Source organism: Gallus gallus, chromosome 2, assembly GCF_016699485.2.
Source record: "Gallus gallus isolate bGalGal1 chromosome 2, bGalGal1.mat.broiler.GRCg7b, whole genome shotgun sequence".
Classification (NCBI taxonomy): Eukaryota; Metazoa; Chordata; class Aves; order Galliformes; family Phasianidae; genus Gallus; species Gallus gallus.
In genome coordinates, this window is record NC_052533.1 from 135,746,117 (window position 1) to 135,768,669 (window position 22,553).

The 22,553-nt window shown below is 42.8% G+C and overlaps 1 protein-coding gene across 5 annotated transcripts in view; it reads left to right on the plus strand.

Moving 5' to 3' along the window:
• DEPTOR (DEP domain containing MTOR-interacting protein) overlaps positions 1-22,553 on the plus strand; it is a 73,067-nt gene that overhangs the window by 44,739 nt on the left and 5,775 nt on the right. For 4 of the 5 annotated variants that reach the window (XM_046920743.1, XM_025147135.3, NM_001199502.2 and 1 more), the window contains 4 exons: positions 5,413-5,598; positions 6,180-6,314; positions 9,337-9,407; positions 10,046-10,150. In XM_046920743.1, coding sequence (XP_046776699.1) covers positions 5,413-5,598; positions 6,180-6,314; positions 9,337-9,407; positions 10,046-10,150 — 497 coding nt within the window. The remainder of the gene's footprint in view (positions 1-5,412; positions 5,599-6,179; positions 6,315-9,336; positions 9,408-10,045; positions 10,151-22,553) is intronic. The other variant, XM_015283071.3, reaches the window with a different exon arrangement.

Sequence of the window (22,553 nt, forward strand, 5' to 3'; positions counted from 1 at the left end):
TCGTGCCCTGTCCTGATTCATCCATACTGGATCTTAGCCCCTTACCACAATTCCTTATTGGCTCCTATCGTCTCCTCATTCCTTCACCTTCTTCTTATCTTGTTTATTTGTTAGCAAGGACAGTCTGTCTGAGAACAACAGCACCCTTTCACTATGCTTAGGGAGAGGCCTATCCCGTACAGCACGTATCCCTGCCAAGCGCCTACTACAACATCAACCTTGAGTTAAGTCTTTATTGCCTGGCATGGAAAGTTATGGGAACTGCTCGTGAGTAACCGCTGCAGGCTGCTTCAAAGTAAGACTAAACTGTATTTTTGTGAGATTAGAAGACAGTTTTATAATTCTGCTTCTGGGAGAAATGTTGTGCCCTGTGTGTGCGGGAGATTAGACGGGTGAGTTGTGACTGAATCTCCAAAGCTTGCCAGCTGTGACCATGAAGTAATGTTCATACCCTTCCCTCTTGGACCATTTTTATGATTTTGGAGGTTGCCAGTCACCATACATATTTTCTATACTCTTTGGTACAGTTTCTTTCTGTTTCATAAAGGGCGCATGGTAGCATGAGCATATTGCCACACGAGCACTGATGAATTAAAATGGAATGAAAAACCCATGATATCACCCCACACCTTCCTCTTTACATCACCTTCATCACATACAAAACCGGATGCTGATATTTTAAGACAAACCTGAATGGGTATGGGAATGGGTCCCTATCTGGCAGCAGCAGCTTTCATGAGAGGCACAGGAGCCTGGAGCATGAACCTTGTCAGCCTCGGTAGTATTATCTGCTGCTGTCTCTGAGTAAACAGTCGAGGTAACAACCTTAAAATTACCTTTAAAGAAATCCCTTCTGAGCAAGTCTGTGCAGCCCCCCGAGCTTCCAGCAGTCAGCTTTGAAAATGTTTCCACTCCCACTTTTCTCTGCTGATCTCAGCAAAATGCTGGCTGCTGAGGCAGGGAAGTGAGCACCCCTGCCTGCTCTGCTGCCTCTTGGCCAGCGTGTACCAAGCCCAACAAAACCAGCCTTCTGTGCTCAATGTCCAGCATTCCTATACGTGGGGGCTTGTGCCAGCTGCTTTCCCCTAAGGAGAAGGCATGCACATGTCCATCCAGGAGCACTTCAGAGACAGCACTGCTGCCTGCCTCCCCCTCCTCGTGAATAAGTCAGAAAGCTGACAGTTCACACACACACAGAAGTCCCATGGATCACAGCAGTAAATTTTGTTGAGATATTTTATTTGATGTTGTATGTACAAGGAAGTGGTCTGAGTTAAGTATGCAAGTTTATTTTTTAAGATTTAAGTATTACATTTTAGTCAAGGAATATGCGTAGTTACACAGTGCTACAGATGCATTATTTGCTCAAACTGAGGCTGCAAACTGTTGTTCCAACATTCTCACATGAAATGTGAACTATCAGTAGAAATGGAGAATTAAACTGTGAAGATCAATGAGAACTCCACATTGATACTATTTGTCATAAGCACTGGGGCTACAAAACATTTGACATGCAAATTACATACAAAAATACTACAGCACAGAGTAATTGGTTTCATCTTTTCCACTTACCTTCATTTACTGCATGAAAATTCATCCTTCTGTGGAGTAAAGTAGTTATAGGAGGGATGAATTACATCAGTGTAAGACCTAAGCTTCACCATTCTAAGTACGTAATGTTGCAGTACTTGAGTCAAAACAGGTATTGTTATTCTAAGATATGCTCCAGCGTCATAGCATAAAATAGACTCTGTTATGTAATTTCATGGTCAATAAATATTCTTGAATTTGAGTGCTTTATTATGTCTGCAACACAAGTGTGTATTGATCTACAGTCATTGTAATTTCTGAAGACCGTCAGAGCACTTCGGTGAACGGCACAAACAGAATTGAACTGTTTTACTTAGGAGCTGTGGTGTCATAATATTTAAAATGAGCCAGAAACCGTTCTGATACTTGTTAGATGGCAAACAGTTGGCAGCAGTAATTGTGCTGCCAGGTGAGTATTTGTAGGGCCCCCTTTCTTTCGATATTATGAACCCAGTATCAGGCTGACTGCATGGTGCTTGTCTTTTGAAGTTTCAGGCAGCTCTTTGAGGTGTCAATATAAGAAAATAAGAAACAAACGTGTGGGTTTTTTTTGATTTGCATTCAGTTATTCTAATACTGCAGCGTTGTATTACTAGAATACTTGTTGTGTCAGTGGTCTGAAAGTGAGTGTTGGCTGGGAGCACCTACATATTAACTCTGACAGCAAATCCTTTTGTGGATGTAGGCAAGTCTCCAAATCTCTCCTCCTCTATTTCCATTCTTCAAAGATAGTGATTGTCCATAGGTGCTGTTTTATAGTGTTGTATGCTATGTGTGTCCAAAGCGAGAAGCACAGCAGCACTGTGTGCCTGCAATAATTAATTAAGGTGTCAGAACGCACTAATCAATTGCTTCTAGGGGTAAATGGACTTAGAGAAGCCATGTGGTCCCCCGAGGATACAAATGGCTGATTTGAGGAAACAACAGGTTCAGCCCTGAAATGAAGCCCAGTGAAGCCATGTGGCACTGACTGTTCTGATGTTCTCAAAGGGAATGAGCCGGGCCAGGTACCCAGGTCTGTTGTCTACATGGTGCTTGAAACATCACAGTTTAGCTGCCTGGCACGTCCTTTTGTCTTTACTCCTGAAACAAAAGTAGAGCTTCAAAAGAGGAGCAAAAGCAGCATTGCAAAGCTCTATATGCAAACTGCCAGGCTGCCTATGGCACACTGCGGGACTTGGGCAGAAGGTCACTATGGCAGCTTGAACATGAGCACATGCCATTTGGAAAGCTCCCGTGTCCTGATAATTCTTTGTGTCCCGAAGGCACAATGTCCATCTGTGCAGTGTCCTGTCTCTGGCAGTGGCCCAGGAAGCAAGAGACAGGCTCCTCTAGGCTTCTCTGCAAGATGGACGTACAGTCTGACCCCATATGGCAGCTTCTGTGTCCGTATGGAGGGCTGAGCCCTGAGCACCACAGCAAGGTTTGGCCTCTTCTTTCCTGTCTGAGTCAGGATAGGTTTCTTTGCTTCGCTGGCAGTATGCTCTCTGAGACCAGAAGCTGCTGCAGATGTCTGGGCTTTTTGCTCTTTGAGGCTGTTCCTGCAGCCCATAAGTGTCAGATGACATACTGGCAGTGTATGTCTAAATACAGCCGTTTTTCCAAGGCTATAACATATGTGGAGCTCCTGGAACAAAATCTTAAGGTATTGAGAAAGGATGAATGTAAGAAGGAGCATGCTGAGGAGTGTGAAAGAAGGGATGAGCTCAGGAGACCGTGCAGAGAGCTGTGGGCTGCACATCTGGTGCAGCACCCTGGGTTTTGCTGCCTTTGGATCCCAGATGCTAAAGTGACATCTGGAGCCCAGAGAGCAAAGTGACAGCATAGTGTCTGGCAGAGGCTGAGGCCAAATGGCTGAGTCTTCTGCAGGTGTCAGGCGTGGTTGACCTCCGAACGTGTACCTATGTTGTTGTTTATGCATTCCATGTAAATAAATACCTGCAACCCAGGTATGTGATTCTATGATTCTGTGATCCAGTATTGGAAGAGATGCAGTTTATAAACCGGGTGAATCCAGAATCCAGATGAGGTGTGTCCAACTCACAGCCTATGGGCTGCGTGTGACCCTGGAGAGCTAGTAATGCAGCCCCACAAGATCATCAGCTTTTAACATTATTCTGTATTTGATCTGTGCTTCTGCCAGTTCCAGGAGTTCCTCACATGTTTGGATGCTAATTTGGGGGATGTAATTTACTTTTCTGAAGTAAGTTGGCTAAGTTGGGGTGAAACGCTAAGAAGATTTTATGATCTGCAAAATGAAATCAAGTCATTTATGGCATCAAAAGGAAAATTTACACCAGAACTTGAAGATGAAAGCTGGCTCACAGATTTAGCATTTTTGGTGGATTCGACTGCTTGTTTGAATGAGTTAAACCTGTGTCTTCAAAGTGAAAATCAATTTATCTGTGCGAAGTTTCAAACCACAGCAGTGTTCAAAATGAAACTCAAATCATGACGAGCTCAAGGTCTGGCAAATAATCTTATGCATTTTGATACATTGGCTAAACACAGTCTTGGGAGCTGCAAAAAATAGGCAGCTGTGCTTTCCAGTTTGGTAAAGGAATTTGAGAATAGGTTTCAATATTTCAAAAAACCCCACATCATTTTTTTTGGTATATTTGTGACTCCATTTCATAGAATCATCATAGAATCACAGAATGGCCTGGGTAGAAAAGGACCACAGTGATCATCTGGTTTCAGCTCCCTGCTATGTGCAGGGTCACCAACCACCAGACCGAGCTGCCCAGAGCCACATCCAGCCTGGCCTTGAATGCCTCCAGGGAGACATTCAAGGCATTTTCAGTCAACCAAAATACATTACCTGTGAACTTTCAAATGGCGTGCATAGAGTTGCAATCAGACATTCAACTCAAAGAAAAGATTGATAATGTCTCTTTACCAGACTTTCATGAGACCTCTCTTATCAGAGAAAGATATCCCTCACTTCACAATCACTCCTTATTCACGACACCACTTTTGGCTGTTTGTGAAGAACTCTTTTCAAGGGTGAAGCACAGGAAGAGTGAAATTAGGTCAAAAATCTCTGACCAACACCTTCAGAACTCAGTAAGAATTGCGACTACTACCATCAATCCAGATATTGATGCATTGGTTTCACAAAAGCAGAGTCAAAATGCCACTCGCTTTATGTTTTTGTTGCCTCCTTTTTTTTTTTTTTTTGGAGGGGATGCTCAGGGGAGCTTTTCCACAACTCGGCCCTGGAGGAGGCAGTACACTTTGGGACCTGGACCAGCTCCTCTGGCTGCTGCATTTCACACTGCTATTAAGGGGCAGCTTCAGCACCAGCAACTGCACAGACGCTGTGGTGCTGCTGCAGGCTTTAGGCACGCTGTGTTCGCCAGCAACCTGGGATTTGCTCTTGGTGTCAAAACAGGTTGTAATTAAGACTCCTGTTCATTATTTTAGAAATGATTTTTGGCCGAGTGCCTGTTCCCAAACCTTGCGTATCCGGGCAAAGGAGAGGAAGCGGAACACAGGAAGCATCTGGGACACCGTGTCTGTGGTGGCTGAGACAGAGGAAATACACGGGTCTCGCTTTTCAGCTGCTCATGGCTCTGAAGGACTCAGGCAGAGTGTCTTTCTGAGACTGAGGCATTGGCACAGATCTGAGTGAGGGAGCTAAGTCTGCTCTAGGGACCAGCAGCACTGCATGGCATACGGGGTTGGCGTGCTCCTCTTCTGAGCCTACAGCAGGGACAGGAGAGGGACAGGATGTTTGGATACAAGTCTCCAAGGCACACTGCGGATGGGTATGCTCAGATTTCAGTCCCACGAAACACCTCTATCCTTTCCTTTTTCCAGTGTCCAACAAGCACCACTTTATGGACAGCAATTTGCTCTACCAGTGCAGGATGAATTTCCGCCGGCGGCGGCGGCTGATGGAGCTGCTCACCGAGAAGTCTCGCCTGGTGCCAGAAAGCCACGACAGCCCCTTTTGCCTGCGCAAGCAGAACCATGACAACAGAAAACACACCAGTTTTCTGTCAGGTGACTCATCAGCTACGCTGCTCTCTGTAGAGCGACTGCATGGGGTGTTAAACGTCCTCTGGCATCCTTTTTGTGCAAGGGGTTTCACTGTTAACCTAAAAACAGTCGTGTATCCCTGTTTGCAGGGTGTGTCTCAATTTACCCAATCTTTAGCTCTTGGTGTAGCTTTTGATGTGATATCAATAGCACCTCAGTTGCTGATCAGTGTCCGTGAACAAGCAGAATGCGTTAAAATCCCCGCAAGCCCAAAGTAATTTGCCCTGTACATTCTATGCTGGTTTTGAGAAAAGTAAGGGGAAGGGGGCCTGCATAGAAATATCAAGCAGGAACAGAAAGAATTAAGTGGGAAGTGGAATAACTTTTTCCCTATATTGAAATGCCTCCTATAAGATCCTGCAGTGGGAACAGTTCGGCCATCGTGTTAGCTAAGGTGTTACGATATTCATGCAGTTACCCTTCTATGTGTAACACGTTTACCCCTTAAGAAGGTGGAAGCATGGCTTGTTGCTGGTGTTTTAAAGAATCCAAGGAGTTGTGTTCAGTAATTGACACCGCTTTCCTTTCCCCCTGCATTTTTGCAGTGAGCCCCACCAAGGAGATAAAGATCGTATCGGCGGTGCGGAGGAGCAGCATGAGCAGCTGTGGCAGCAGTGGGTACTTCAGCAGCAGCCCCACGCTCAGCAGCAGCCCCCCGGTGCTCTGCAACCCCAAGTCTGGTAAGCACCAGCGTCAGTTTCTGATGCACAAGAGATGGGTACAGGCATCTGTTTGGGAGAAGGGGATGTGAGGAATGCTCAGCGTCTCATCTAACTTTATCTTTTCAAGGGTAGATTAAAAATTCACTGCATCATGAGTAAGGGGGGGGGCTACTAGCATCACCCAGCCTTGCTGAATGTAAGCCAGACATCTGCCTCCTGTAATCTCAGCACCAAGCCCATAATTGTGGCTGGAGCTGCAGTTTATCTCCTAGGAGGACATGCAGCCAGAGAGCCAGCTTCGCCTCTGCACTGCCAAGCCCTGGGCCAACCCAAACCTCCTCCTTGAGACATTCCTTTGCTGTAAGTCATGGGAGTGTTTAACTGTCCAGTGGCCACAGCACTTGTTATGAAATAACACAGCTCAGAACACAGCAGCATCTAGAGCTGGAGGAAGCATTGTTAGTGCCTATCTGATGCCATTGCAACGCTTTCATTTGTTTAGGTCTTACACATCTCTGTTTGGGAAGGTAGAAGTAGAGGTAAATCTTGCTTTCTGTTCAAAAGGATTTCCTTCCCCACACAGGAAGGTTAAATGCACCCATTCTTCCACAGCTTGGTTAAAATTGTTTCTTATTGTACATCTGTGGAGAGGAAAACAGACTGCAATAGATATTGTTTCAACCCCTATATTTCCCTCAGAAGGCCCTGGGGTTCAAAGCCCATGCTGCCTTTTGTGCTTGCTGTTATTTTGGATTCAGTATGAATGTCCCCGTTGTACTCTGAGAGGAGGCGAGCATACAACTGGTGGGCAGGAGGTCATTTTGGGGCTTACCGTGTGTTTGGACATGGGGACACTTCTGTCACTGTGTGAGGCACTTGGAGGTTGGTCTGTCCTAGGTCTGTCCTACAGGAGGTGGGAAGGTGTGGGTGTTGCACAGGCAGATATATGCAGTGAAGGGCTGACTGCTGCATCCCTGCCAGCAGTGTGGGGAGCGTTGTGCACAGGGGAAGGCTTCAGTGGATGCATACCTGTGTCGCCTTCAAAGGAGTGCTGCCATTTAAAGTCACTGCTAAGAGTAAGCTGCTGCTGGGCATTCAGTGCCACCTTCTCACGTGTTTGTCCCTCTATTAAAAGTGCCACAGTGTTATTTCTTGGCAGAATATCTCTTGGGTATGTTACCCAGAAATGCTCTGACAACGTTGGTTGTCTGAACCCTTTGGCCCCAGTGCACCATTAATTACTTCCTGGAAACATTTCTGGGACAGATAAAGCAGCATTCATGTGCTCTCCATTAAACGTGTGCGATATCTGAAGCATGTCAGCTATTCCATTCACTTACAGTTTAATTGTATGTGAAGTGTCAACCCATGAGTAGTGAGAACAAGTTTATTTTAATGCAACTGATCGTACAACACTGGAAGAAAAAGAAGAAGCTGATGTTGCCCTTTCATAAATTATTGTTTTTTTTTAAACACAGTCTGCCTTAGGGTAATTCCTCTTGTAGCACAACTACAGATCCACTCATCACCTCACATAGGTTAGCGTAAGGCTTGCAGATGTAAATGTTATGGAGGGATTCTTAATCCTCTGCTGGACTATAAAATGGCGTTTTCACCAACAGTTTCCTGCTACCCAGGACCAGAGCATGTTGCTGAACTGCATGTTAATAAATAGAAGACAGAGGTGTCTTGTCAGATGAGTTCATTGCAGGGAAATCCTTTTGTAAAAACAGGTCATGACTTGACCAGTCATGTAGGAAAACAATTACCAAACAAGATTTCGGAGGGTATAATGAAGGGAAGCACGCAAGGGTGTCCTGCGTGGATGGTTTATCTGATGCTGATTTGTTGACTGAAGACAATCATCCAGGCTTTTTAAGTTGAATGGACATGGTCGGTAAATTGTAACTGGCTAAATGAACACTTGCCAAAATCCATGGGAAAGAAAAAATGACATATTGGTTTGTATGCAATAATTCTTCCTATTTCCATGAGCATCATTGAGAAGCTCATGAATGTCTCAGAATACAATCTAGGAGAAATTTTGACTTTGACCTGTGGTTTAAAAGGCAGGCATCATCAAAATCACTAATTACTATAGGCAAAGCGGTCATAATTTGGAAGGTGAAGTAGGCAAATACAGTGAACTATATATATCTTTCCATTGCCTTCCATCTTGTAAAGCATGTACAAAGAGATAAGAATGATATGCAGAATGGTATTGATTTGGTTTGACAGAACTTTATAATTAGTTTATTTAGGGGAAAATTACTCCATTGCACAGCGAGGTTGTGCAGAATCACTTGCAGAAAGTCACTGGTAAATCACAGCCAGATATAGACTAACTGGGCTCTGTCTGGATAGGAGGGCATTGGATGTCTCTGCTTACAATTGTAGAAACCTCTTTGTTGGGATAATTCCTAAACCAACAAGCAGCAGTGCTGCACGACAAAGCCAATATTCCCTGTCTTCTGCCAGGGAAAATCCCCTCTTATCCCCAAACAAAACAAAATAAAACAAACAAAAAAAAGGTTGGTGGAAAAAGTAGAGATTTGGAAGTGACAAAGACTTCTTGTGTTGGGAAAAGAAGGACAGGTTACCAAGCTTTCTTGCATGCAGTATGACCTGTCTGAATTTTCTTGTTACTGAAATCTGGGATTCCAAACTGACTCAGATGAAATGTGCAGAGACAGCCTGTGAGAAAAGCTGCTTCATGCTGGGAGGTTGGCCACTTGTTTCAACACTGGGCACAGGAACAGCCACTTCTAATGCTTGTGGTTGTGTTCAGTGGATGCTGATTGCAGACAACAAAGTTTGTTGCCTGAACACCCCTGTTTTCCAAAGAGCTCATCATTAGTGCTTAGAGTCATTCTGCAGACTTTTCCTTGGCTCTTCTACTTCTTTCAAGTAAGACTACGAGAAATGAAGTGCGTATGGGATGTGGGACAGAAGGACATTATGTTCCAACATTGTTTGTTATTTATTAGGAGAAGCTCCAGATGAATGCTTGTATTGAATATTTATTTATGTATCCCTACAGTATTAAAGAGACCGGTGACTGCCGATGAGCTTTTGATGCCTGGAGCTCCATACGTCAGAAAAACTTTTACAGTATGTCTCTGGTCTTTGTTTCTGTGCATTGTATGCCTAAGGTAATCCAAACAGACATTTTCTGAAGGGATAATTACTGCTTATTTGCACTTGCTAAGGTTTGTTCTTTTAAGTCCCAAAATGTGTTATCAGTACTGCCACACATTTCAGGTCTGATTCTGTACTTGTTTATCCTGTCTTTATGTCACTGCAGTACTGCTGACTTAAATGGGTTGTGAAACTACATAAAGACACTAACATTTGTATTATGCAAACTCATCTAAACTTTGTGCTCCTGGTACTACATCCACTCTAGGTGTGGATTAACTACCCAAAGTGAAGTTTTCTACTCAGATGTATTTTTTCTTAGACTGTGGTGGGAAAGGAATTTTGGTTCAGTATTAGAGAAAGTCTTTGCAAAAAGATAGTTTTGTATGTAGTCAGTCATTGGAAAGCATTGCATTTTGCAGCCTCCTAGTTCAACAAAGGAAAAGTTCATTGAAAGCAAAAAGCATAGTGCCTTTCCCATATCTTATATAAGAGACCGTACACAGTCTTTGATGAAATATTATCATACAGTGGCCAGTGAAAAGGAGTTGTCCTGAATTTAGATGTATCACAGTGCTAGTAGTGCTCACCTCCTTCTTTTCTCTTTCAAGATCGTTGGCGATGCAGTTGGCTGGGGCTTCGTGGTGCGGGGCAGCAAGCCATGCCACATTCAGGCTGTGGACCCCAGCGGGCCGGCAGCTGCAGCTGGCATGAAGGTGCGTGCTCAAAGAGGGATGCTTCACTGTGGTGGTTGGGCTTCTTGGTGAAGGTCTTGGGCTGCCTGTACTTGGACAGCGGGAGGTACTCTTGTTTCCTGAGCTGAGTGCCTTTCAGATTTAAGTGTTTATAATCATTCAATTCAATTGCTTTTTGTCCTCTTCCTACTTCATTTTTTCTGTCCTTGAGGTTCTTCATAGAATCACAGAATGGTTTGGATTGGATGGATCTTCTAAAATCAGCTAGTTCCAACCCCTCTGCTTTGGGCAGGGATAACTTTCAGTAGAACAGGATTTCCTAGTGTCTCATCCAACCTGGCACTGAAAAACTCCAGAGGTGGAAAGTCTTCAAGTCACTTTTCCATATGAAACTCAACTCTTTTTTCAATGTGGCTTTCTTGATCTTTTTTTCTTTTTCTTCTTTTCTTCTTTGCTTTTGTTATTTTTACCTCTTTCCAACTTTGTACAGATTGTAGTCTCCCTGCCCTTTACTGGTTTGCCTGTGTACGAAGATGGAGCCAGAAATACAAGAAAGAAGGGGACAGACTCTTTAGCGGGGTCTGTGATGAGAAGACAAGGGGAAACAGTTTCAAACTGAAAGAGATGAGATTTAGGTTGGATATAAGGAAAACGTCTTTTACAATGAGGGTGGTGAAGCACTGGAACAGGTTGCCCAGAGATGTAATGGAAGCCCTGTCCCTGGAGGCACTCAAGGCCAGGCTGGACCAGGCTCTGAGCAACCTGATCTAGCTGTGGATGTCCCTGTTCATTGCAGGGGAGTCTAGGGGGACTAGATGACTTGTAAGTATCCCTTTCAAATCTATGGATTCTCTGATTCTATGAAAATAATTGCTACACCTACTCCAGTGTCCAGGCTGCAAACAAGCAGCTTACATCATGTTTTCTTGTATAATAAAACTAAAAACAAAGGTTTCACATGTACTCCATGAGTAGCTCAGTTTCCCCTTAATTTTATCCTGTCTTCTAATCCATCTCCTCTTCCCATCTCTCTCACTCATGTATTCCCACCCATTTGGCATATGCTTCCTGATCTGCTCATTGCACAATGCTGGATGCACCGTAGCGTCCTCTGCAAGCAATATACAATAGGAGTTTCTCCTCTTTGGATGTTGATTTTTTATGAAACTTGCAAGAATGTTCTGTCTTTGAAGCTTTTATGTCTCTTGAATAAGGGCAGCCAAAACCCTTGGAGGCTGCAGAGCCTGTTGGTACGGCAGCACCTGGCACGTTCCGCTGGCAAACAGCTCAATTTGTAAAGGAACTGGATTTTTCAATATGTTTCACAAAATACATAAATTAAACATGCATTTACAATTTTCTTACCATTTTTGAAGTAAGATGTTATCTTTCTTACAAGTAATCTTGTCTAAAATACAGGGCTTAAATTTAAAAATGGTAAATGTATTCATGTGTGTGTTCTAGTTTCTGAAATTGGGAGTATTAGTAATGTACATCATCATCTACGCTCAGAATTTAGATTAGGTCTCTTCTGAAACCTGACTCATAAAAATAACACTGTGGTACCTTAGGTATAATCTTAGAGATTTTGCTTCTGAACTTTGCAGCTTAGAGCTACATTTAGAGCTGAATAGAGTTACTGTACCTTGGAGGTGTTCAAGAAACATTTAGATGTTGTACTAAGGGATGTGGTTTAGCAGGAAAGTAGTGTAGTGGTAGGTGAATGATTGGACTGGATGATCTTGGAGATCTCCTCTAACGTTGATGATTCTATGATTCTGATAGTGGGCTTTGGGTTTGTTTTTGCTTTTGGTTTTGTGCTGACAGCCCTGTAACTGTGCAGTAGCTGGACATTTGAGTTAAACCAGGTTTTGCATGTGTATTGCATCTCTGGAATTGGTTTTGTTTGACGAACCGTGTCCTTGTGTTTTCCACTCCCACTCTTTGTGCAATCCCTGGTGGGATTTCAGCGGTTTAACTGATCCACTCACAACATAAGAATGTAGAAGACTGCCCTGTTCTGGTGGAGTAAATGGTATTTTAGAAAGTAAGACTGGAATATATCACCCTGATTTTTCACAAAGGGTAGATCTGATTATTTGCAAAGGTGCTATATTTGTATAAAACACTTTGTGAGAACAGAATTGTGCGTGGAACATTCTGGCCATGTATTAGAAGACACCAAAGTTGAAGTTGCATTTTTAGAAATGCTGAATGCCTTTAGCCCCAGGTGAAGATATGCCAGTTTCCTTTGAAAATAAGGCTGTTTTTTGGTTTGTTTTTTTTCGAAGTGCTCCAATGGCAATAGGTATGTAAATTATAGTTCAGTATTTGATGTTTTTTTTTAAGTCTGTGTCTCTTAATCCATCTGTTTATTGCACTCTTCAATCTGGCACATTTAAAGGAGTCATATGACCGTGACAGCTCCTTGAACATAAAACTTTCTCTGGGTGGAAGCTGCAGGTGGGGGCACTTTGAAGACAGGCTGTTGAGCACGGTAACTCCTGGTGGCCTGGAGCAACAGAGGCTTTCGTCTGCCAGCACTGCTCTGAGCATGGCACCAAAGAAACTCTAACACGGAAAGTTGGCTATGATGAAAGGGCAAGAATTTGAAGAAGAGCCAAGTCTTGGCGTTGCAGTTTGTAGAAAAGTTTTTGGCAGCAGCAGCAGGGCTTTTCCTCCTAAGGAGATGAATCCAGTGTAATCATTTCTGGAAGCGTCTTTGTTTGTAAAGCTTGTGATTTTTTTACTTATCTCTCTTGGATAGCATTATATTCCTGTCTCTGCATTATGCTGGACAAATTGTTCTGAGAGGACTGCTGCCTGCCATCTCGTTGTAGCATCTCACTTTGAGCACTTTAAAATCCACTGTAGGTTGTATAAAGCAGTAACTGTTCCAGGATTAATCTACCTGAAGGACTCTGTGGTGTCCCGCTTTCAGTCTGGGCTTGGCTGGGATCCCAGCCTGTTCCAGAGCTCTGTGAATGGAGAGTATCAGCAGAAATTTCAATGAGACTGGGTTAGAGCACTTGGCCACAAGCAGTGATCTTGCAGTCCCCATCGGGCAGAGTGGCTGGGATGCCTGGGTCTCCATAATCATAGGATCATCAAATCACAGAGTATCCCAAGTTGGAAGGGACCCATAAGGGTCATCAAGTCCAACTCCTGGCTCTATACAGGACCACCTAAAAATAGAATCACAGAATATCCTGAGTTGGAAGGGATCCATAATGCATACATATGCTGGTGTGGAAGCACTCACCACCACCTTACAGCAGCAGCCTCTTCAGGGGCACTGTTAAGGCAATTTAACTCTGAGAAAATTACAAGCACAGCCTACTGAAGAGGTGAGAGCAGATATTAGCTTTGTGATGTTAAGCCTTGACATCTCTTCTGGGCCTGTAAAGTGGGACTGCCATTTACAGCTTGAGGTTACAAGTTTGAAGCAGTGCAAATAATTTAATAAATATATTGTCAATTATCTTTATGAAAGTATTTTTAGACCTGATCTGTTGAAGTGCAGTTGCCTGTGGCAGCGTTGGAGGAGTGTAACGGCTGTAAGCGCATTAGTGAGCAGAAGCTGGAGGCGATGCGGGGCTATGAAAAGAATCAGTGTTGCAATGCACACGTCCAAGTTATTTGTAGCTCTGTTTTACTGTCTGCTGTCGTCAACAGACTGAGAAGAGAAGACAGAAACAGCAGGAGTTTGAAGTTCCGAGGTTGCTTTAATGTTCCCGATTGGCTGGCTGCAAAATTCAGGTCTCTGCTTAATATTGCCAGTTGTTGTCAGGAGAACTCTTATTCCCCTTTTCTCACTTTAATTCTTTAAGCTAATCTTTGGTTTTAAGGCTCAAGTATTTTTGAAGAGCTACACGGCTTGACTTCAAACCATCAGGCTGAAGTGGTATGTTACACACTGTTATTTGGCGTGACAGCACTGCAGCAGAGTGCGAGCTGTGCAGCAGCCCAAGCTTGGTGGGAGGCCTAGGAAAAAGGCAAGTTTACTGTTAACTTTGCTGATGGGCTGTTCATGCTTTTAGCTGGAGAAATCACTGACCCATTCTAACCTTCGCCAAGCGCTAAAGAATATCCAACTGCTTAGATTGATAATAAACAAATAATGTTTATAGATGTTACACATAAGGTCTTTGTATCACATACATTTCCAATGGCCGCTCAATCTTTTTTACCCTACTCTAGTTCTTCCTTTTTGGGGGTGTATGTATTAGTTGGTCACCAATACTGCATCTGCCTGGGGGGTTTCGGGACACAGCCAGGATCGTTTCAGTCTGGTTCTGTTCTGCTGCTGATCTTTAAAGCTGGCAGAGTGAGGAGGTCAGCCTCATAAATTTCGGTCTGTGCCATCGTCCTTTACATTCTCAAATGATTATTTCAAGGCCGGGTTCTCAAATGAATTCACTGGCAGGCTAAGAGCCAAATCTCAAGTGCTATTGAGTAACCACTGTTTCATGGAATGTAATTGCTGTCAGGGTCTGTTGGGGCCATCAAGTCCAGTACTCAGATAGACACTGCCTGATTAGTTTTCAGAATCCAGATACTGCCGTGGTCAAAAAATCCATAGGTTGCTCCAAAAGTAGTGCCTTCTGTTTATTTCCATGGAAATGACAACAGACACAAAGAGAAAAAGAACACTGTTTGGTAGAGTAAATTCTCAGCTACAAAACTCTATTTTTCAATATAGTCACCACCATTAGTTGTACATTTTCACCAGCAATGCAGTCTGCATGCTGCAATTGAAGAAGTCTGCACCTGTGGAGGTAACTCACTGTTGCTGTCACCAGTGCTGAAACGCACCTCCCACCTGCATCTCTGTGCGCACATCCACTGCTGGGTCTCCATAAATGTCCAGCAAACACTGATAAATGTCGATGGGTGCTCTTTTTTTCCACGTGGAGGAATTCAGTGAAATCCCTTTGCATCATGTGCTCTTCTATATCACACACCGTTTTGTCAGCTTGCCCTTGTGCTGCCATGTGACACTACAACAAAATGTAGTGGAACAGTGGGGGGAAGGTTCAGCCTCTATTGCCATATCGTCAACATCTGCCTCTAACGTTGTGGACCAATACAATAAAATAGGAGGCATTACTTTCAGAGCAGCAATCGTATTACAGCCTTGCTACAAAAAAGAACTAAAAGTTACACATTATAAGGTGCCAGCTTAGAGATGAGTGAAAAGCATGTGGTATCAGAGGAACTGCCAGTGTCTTCTATTCCTGCAACAGCAAGAAATTTGAACTGTGAAATTCTCAGCATGTTGAATGAACTCTGGGCTGCCAGAGAAACGCAAAACCTGCTCCATGGTCCTTGCCAGTCTGACCTCAAACTGAAGTGGTGATGGCTTAGCTATTTGACAAGATAACCAGTCTAAAAATTCTAAAAATTGCCACTGTTTATTCCCCCTGGAAAAAAATAGCCCATCTCTGGCTGTGGCCAATCTCCAGTGTTTTACAGAATAGTGGGAAAAGTGGAAGAGGATGGATATCACGAGTGAGAAAATTCTTCGTAACTCCTGAAGGCAGCCTGGTGGGAGCTTGAAGTTAAAGACTTCTGTAATGAAGGTACAATGAACATGCCTCCAACTTAAATGTCTCCATAAAACCTAGGAGAAGAAGAATACCATGGTGTTTGTTGCTGTGGCTCTAACCCTTTAAGCACCAGAAAGATGCTTCAGTGCTAATTTAAGGTATCCAAAGGGTACTTCTACTATCTCATGTGACTGAGCTTTAAACAAGAAGAAGTAGATTTGGATAAATATTTATGCTGTGCACTAGCATATGGTGTTGTTGAAGCAGATGCAATTCAGTCTAAGAATTCTTATCTTATCCCAACATGTTACTGGTTGTAGAAAAGCATAAATTACACAAGCTGCCATCTGTTTTCAATTACAGCATGAAAACACTGAGGCAGGTTGGTATTTTCCTTCAGCGGTTTTATCAGCTAGCTGCTGAATTTGATAATTACATTAGAGTGCATTCAGAATGAGTGTATTTAGTAATGTGAACACTCAAAAAAAGTTGCTGACAAACTGCTTTCATAACTTGTCCATAAATAGAGAAGAATCAGAGCTAAATGTGCGTGTGATGAATGCCACTAATGTAGTGCTTGAAAATAGATGTGTAAGTAAGTTTCAAACATGTCTCCCTAAGTGAATATCTTAATTTTTGATCACATGTAGTTATAAACTATAACAGAAAGGTCTGTTGTCTTCCATGGAAATCTAGAAGCTTTATTCGAGCACCTGGTGAGAACATAGTGGTCAACATTTTGGACGCTTTTCTTACACCACTCAGTCTTTAGCAAAAATCCACTCTAAAAAAAAATGAAGGAAAATTCAATAAGACAGCTGTGTTAGTAACGTGATGATTCAACAGAAGTTGGAAGAGATCAAATATTTGTGAATTTGAAAATACTCAACTCCGCCATCAACATGAGAAATGGGTTAGTGGCATGCTGTCCTTGACAACAGCATGTGTTGCAGTCACCCTACTTTCCTGATCAATGCATGAATCGGTGCCTGGGTTTTCTTACTCTGTGCCTTCCTCAGTTTGGTCTGTGTGCATCATGTGCTGAAGCTAAAAGCTGGTGAGCTGAGCTGATGCATCTGTGATTGTCCCAAAGTTTCCATCTTCAGGGGGTGTATTTCGTTAGCCTAAATGAATAGTTCCCAATTTTTTTACTGACCTCTTTCCAATAGGTTGGGTCTACCCTAAAGCCCTGGTAATCTAACTATACCAGGATTATTGCCTTACAAAAGTATGAGGGCAGTTCTCTTCCTGAGAAGCATATCTTAACATTGCATTGTGTGTTCATGGAAACAACATGAGCCTCGAGATCTAATTTAGCCATCATGGGTTTTGAAATCTACCTGCATGAAGTGAATATCAGTAACTGTAGTTAAATGCTGGACAGAACATTTCAAGAGCATGAAAATCTTTTTTAAAATTGAGTACTGGGCAGCAGGCTCCATCTAACATATATCCTTTTGTCTGAGAGTGAATTCAGCCCTCTCGTGTAAGTAGGGGCTTCTCTTAATGAGGGAAAATGTGATTTGGGGAGCTGCATTGTGTCACTGCCAGAACTTCGTCTGGTTGCCAAAGGGAGATAGGGTTTGGCAAATCTTTGCTTTCATTGCAGAATACTCCAATTACAACAACAAAGTCCTCATGGACTTGGTCATCCCTAGCATTAGCATGATGTTTTTAGGTTGATTGAAATCATTGAATGTTTTCTTAACAATCCTGCTTTTCCCTTGTCATGGGGAATCCCAGTGCAGGATTTAAAGAGCTGCTAAGCAGTCTGTCTTCTGCCTCTTTATTGCACCAGCTGCTTGGTGTGGTTTATTCCTTTTCTGTTTTCCTATTCCTTTCTGTCTTTCCTATTCCCTTCTGGAAGAAGTACTCCAGTGTTGCTCTGGCATGATGTAAACTGCAAACTTCCCTGCACGAATGAAAAGAGAGAATTTCTTGGTGTGATTCCCAGTTCCCTTGATTTTTAGTCTTGCTTTTGAAGAACAAGACCCATGTTAGTCACTTTGGAGAAACTGTTAATCTATTACAAGAATTAAGGCAATGGGAATTACTATGTAAAAAATATCAAGGAAGGAGTTGGTTTAGCTTTTTTTTCAGTACAAATTTCACCTTTAACAGTGAATTTCCTTTCCCCCCCCTAACTTACAGGTTTAGTACTGGCTCACCCCAGATATGAATTTTGGCCTACATCTTGAATTGGTATTACATTTCCAATAACTGTGTTTTTTTCTAAAGACTCTTTTAACACAGAGAGAGAGTTTCACTAGGTAATAAAATAAGATTCTTTTTCCTTGCAACAACTGAAACGTTATGCAAAATCTGGAAAGTTTCGTAATATCTCAGAGTTGTTTCTTCTACCTCAACACTGGTGGAGTTAACGTTAACATTGACTGTGTTCGTAGGCTGGTGACCTAAACCTCTGCTGGGCAACAAGTGACCTACTGTACTTTGCATCTGCACGTTGGCTTCTTTTCATCAACAGCAAATACAATTCAGAAAAAAAAACTTGTGTATAGTCTCATAATTGGAGGTCAGTGTATTTTCTAAATTGAGTCACATTAATAAAAAGTAGGTTTAAGAACCCTTTTTTTGAGTAAGTGGAGTCTTATGGCAGGATAAGCCAGATATCTGAACACCATGCATTTATGAAAGTGCTTTCTTGATTGTTTCTGAAGTCTTACAGCTGTAGCCATTCAGACAGAGAGAAAGCAGCCTTGGTTTCAGCTGCACAGTGAAACAGTGCTGTGCTTGTGTTTTGATACAGCTTTCAAATTCCAGCAGGGTCTATAGCCCATTTAATGGTGAGATTTAGTGCCAGCCAGAACAGCTGTGATCTTACCCTTGCTGGAGCCTTCTTAGGATCTTGCATGTCACTCCTAGGTAGCCAAGGCTCTCCGAGGAGTGGACTTATCTCGAAAACTTAACCCAGTGCTGCAGGGTGTCTGCAGAGTGGCTAAATTCTGAAAGAAAAGGTTTCATAGGTCTATAAAAAGACATAAAATAAGAGCTCAGTACAGCAAAACGTTGGCTTTTTTAACTCCTTTTGCTCTCATAGTAAAGAGTAATTCCCATTCCCGTTGGAGCCTTGAAGAGGTCCTTCGCTGATGGTGCACTGACTGTGCCCATTGCAGTGTTGGTGCCTGGCTGCTTTGTGGTGTGCAGGCATCTTCCTTGCCCTTCTCACCGTGCTTTTTTCTTCCTCTTCATGACACAAGCTGGCTTCCTTTATTGCTGTTAGCAAATGATTAGGGAAACATGTTGCATTAAAGCTGGGGCTCTGTTTAGCTAGTCGAACACATGGAGAAACAATTGCACTGTTGTCCATGAAAACAGAGAGCAGCTGTTTGCCTCAAATGGCGCCGACCACTCGTGTTCACTGCAGTCCCACTAAAGGAGGGTGCTATGGGTACCCAACAGATCAGTCCGCCCTTCCACTCCTTTGTCTGGGTGAGAATGGGTCTATTTTTGTTTAATTAATATGGGCCCTAAACTAACTACACTTGGTCTAACATTTGGTCCAACTACATTTGACTTTGCAAGTAAAATGATATATAAAGTTCTTAACTCATCAGATGTTTTTTTCTTTTAGCTCTGTAGCTCATCTATACTGTACCTCTAGCGTAAGTGTAGATATCAGAGAAAAAAGAGGACTAAAGGCTCAAGTGAAGCATAAGAAGAAGCTATTTCTAAGCTAAGACATCCTATGCTTTAGCTAACAATGCAGTGTTTCACCCAGACCCGCCTTCAGCTGTTTGAGTTATTTAACATTTTCATGGCTGGTCTGGTAAAAATGCTCATGTGGTTAAGGATGCAGTCGCCGGTTTACTTTGCTGCTGCAGCTCTGTCCAGCTCAGTTTCACCCATGGGGATGTCCTGCTTGGACTCAGGTTGGGTTGGTCGTTTGCCAACACTTTCCAATTAGGGCCACTGATTAGACTCCGTACCTAAATTAGTTTTTATATCAATGTTGTTTAATTTCTGATTATTTATAAGAGTTGGGAATACCATAAAAATCAGGTCCCTTTTCCTGTTTCCATAAAAAACATTACACTTTCTGTAAACATCCCACTAGAGAAATTCATCCCTAGGATAGCCTGTAGTGAAGCTTTGCTCAAGTAAACCATTCATACCAGACAGCAGCCACAGATGGAGATATGGAGCCAGAGTTACATGGTTCTGTTTGCAATGCTGTAACATGGTTGGTTTTCTCTACCATGTGCCATCCCGTGCTCTGCTGGTCATCAGTTTCTTCCACAGTGCTGGGACAGAAGGCCAACTTAACGCTGGTGTAAGGATTGAAGAAGAAATGTGTCTCTCTAGAGAGAAAATGCAGTGTTTATGCAAGACCTGGCCACTTGCCTACTCCCACACAACCCACTCTACAGCCAATTACACATTTGCTAGACATATTTGCAGAGCAGAGCACACAGCTGCAATTTGTTGTTTCATGCCATAACCTCAGCTATGTCAAAAAGGGCATGGTGCTGTTTTTTAACCTTCCAGTGCCATGCAGTCATATCTGCAATGTTAGCATCCAGCTTTGATTCACTAATTCTAGCAAGAATGTATGAATTCCTAAGAGGAAGAAAAAAAAAAAAAGACAAAAATCGAAATGCAAATGTAGGACCTATGATTTCCATCTCTTTTCCTAATTCCTGTGTCACAATGGAGAGGTGAGTGTGTGCAATACATCAGTGCCATCTGCGTTTGGTTATTGAGGAGGTGAGTTGTGTGCTTGTGCCCTTCCATGGCAGGAAACTCAGCATCTCCACGGGCTGGGCTGTTTGCTGCACACAGGTGTTCCTGTGCTTAATGGCACAGGAAGAGCACCTGCAGCAGGCTGTGTATGTAGGGCTGTAAGAGACGCCCATCCCCATGTGCTCCACCGTTGCTCTGTGGCCTCAGACTTCCCTGGAGTTAATCCTCCTGCCTTAGCGTCCATTCGCCATTGGTTTCTTTGGTTCTCTAATCCTTAAATAAAGGAAATCTCTTTCTCTGGTGATGTTACCACGTGTTTTGTGTACCAAACCCTGGCTGTGTGTTGGGAGGCGATAATGCAGTAATTAGCTCCAGGGGTTATTCAAGAAATCCACTGACTCATGGCAAGCCTGCATGTTTTCTGCTTGTAAATAACTGCTTTTCAATGGTGAATGGAGTAAGAAGTGAAAATAGTGTTGCATCTTGCTCCTCCGTTACAAAGTATTAGCTTTAGATAGCCTTCACTTTCCTTCGTTTCACAACTCTTTCATATTTCACATTTAAATCTGATTTAAAACACAGTTTGTTTTCCATCTGCTTGCTCAGGAGCATGGGCAGGAGGCGGAGATGGGAGCTCCCAGCATCCCTGATGGAGCTGAGGCAATGCAAGGGAGGGAAAATCACATTTCAGACATAGCTCTGCCTTTGAAGTGCTGGAAACCTGGTTGTCCCCTTCTGCCTTGCTGAAGGCTGAAATGCTGAATTCCAGATGTTGTGTGCTCATAGCAGTGAAGTGCTCCTGCTGAAATCTGTCAGCAAACAACAAAAGCCAAGTATGATCTGTTGCCTTTTTAAACAACTGAAGTAAAGAATATGTTTTCTTCTTTTTGCTTAGCTTTTTCCTTCTCAGGTTCATCAGCTTAGCAACATTTGCAGGCAATAGCCTTTGATGTACAACAGGAATCAACCAGGAAGGCTTCTATCTTAGAACTGGGCTTGGAGTTACTAAAAGTGAAGTGTCAAGAGCTTGATTTGATGGGCATCCTGCCTAGGACATCCCCATGCTCCTGACCATTGCAAAACGTTGCTCCTTCAGCCACAATTTGTTTAAGTACCAGTAATGAGCATCACATCCATTGATGGCATGGACTGATGTTTAACAGAGGCAAGTACTGAGCGGGGCTTGCCTACAGATTGCATATAGTTAATGCATGGCTTTCCCAGTAACACATGGAGAACTATTCTTCTGGAAGATCACAGCAAGTTGCAGAATACCATCATGGAACAATTACAGGCTTGAGCTACTCAAACTGGCCAGCTGATCCTGGTCCCTATAGGATTGGTAGGACAAGAAAAAACAAAGCATTTATTTATAGTTATTTAGGATATCTCTGTAATAGAAATTTAAGCCAGCTATTTCTTTAATGGATTTGATTTTAACTTTCTTTAGCAAGAAGAAAAGCATATCCACCTCTGTTGGACTAATTTTTTTCTTTCTGAAATAGTTACACTGTAAATTCTGCTATCAATTTTATTCTGTGAAATTGTCAAAATACACTTTTCTTCAGAAAGCTCTGAAATAAGTTATATTTAGAAGCTTTTATTTTAGTTCTTAGGAAAATTGCTGAAGAATTTTCCAGGCTTGAAAATAACTCCTACATTTGCCTGAATTCATCATTTGCATTTGATGCTAGTAAGGTTTCAAAAACAACCCCAAACCTAACATGTTTTTCCATGTGGTTTGGGAATGGCTCATCTCAAAGCTATCTGTGTGGCACTGGTGTCACCTCAGGTCATAAGAAGAAGTAGTAATCAAGCCAGCATGTCCTAAGCTATCTGACACGGAAATCAGTGTGCTTACAGATCATGAGCGGAGTGTTAAGTCTGACATGACGTACAGTTAATGTGACTGTAACCACAATCTTATCTGACTGATTTGAGGTACGCTAACACTCTGACAGTGGACTCTGTGTGGCTGCTGCTTGCTTTGCCACTAGTGATTTGCAGATGCACTCACTGAATCTGTACAGTTAAATGCATTTTTTAGATCTATTCAAAAGAGCTTTACCACGTTCTGCATGATCTTAGGAACATGGTGTAGTGAGCAATATTGGTAGCAAGTGGACATTTGGACTAAATGATCTTAGAGGTCTTTTCCATCCTTTATGATTCCA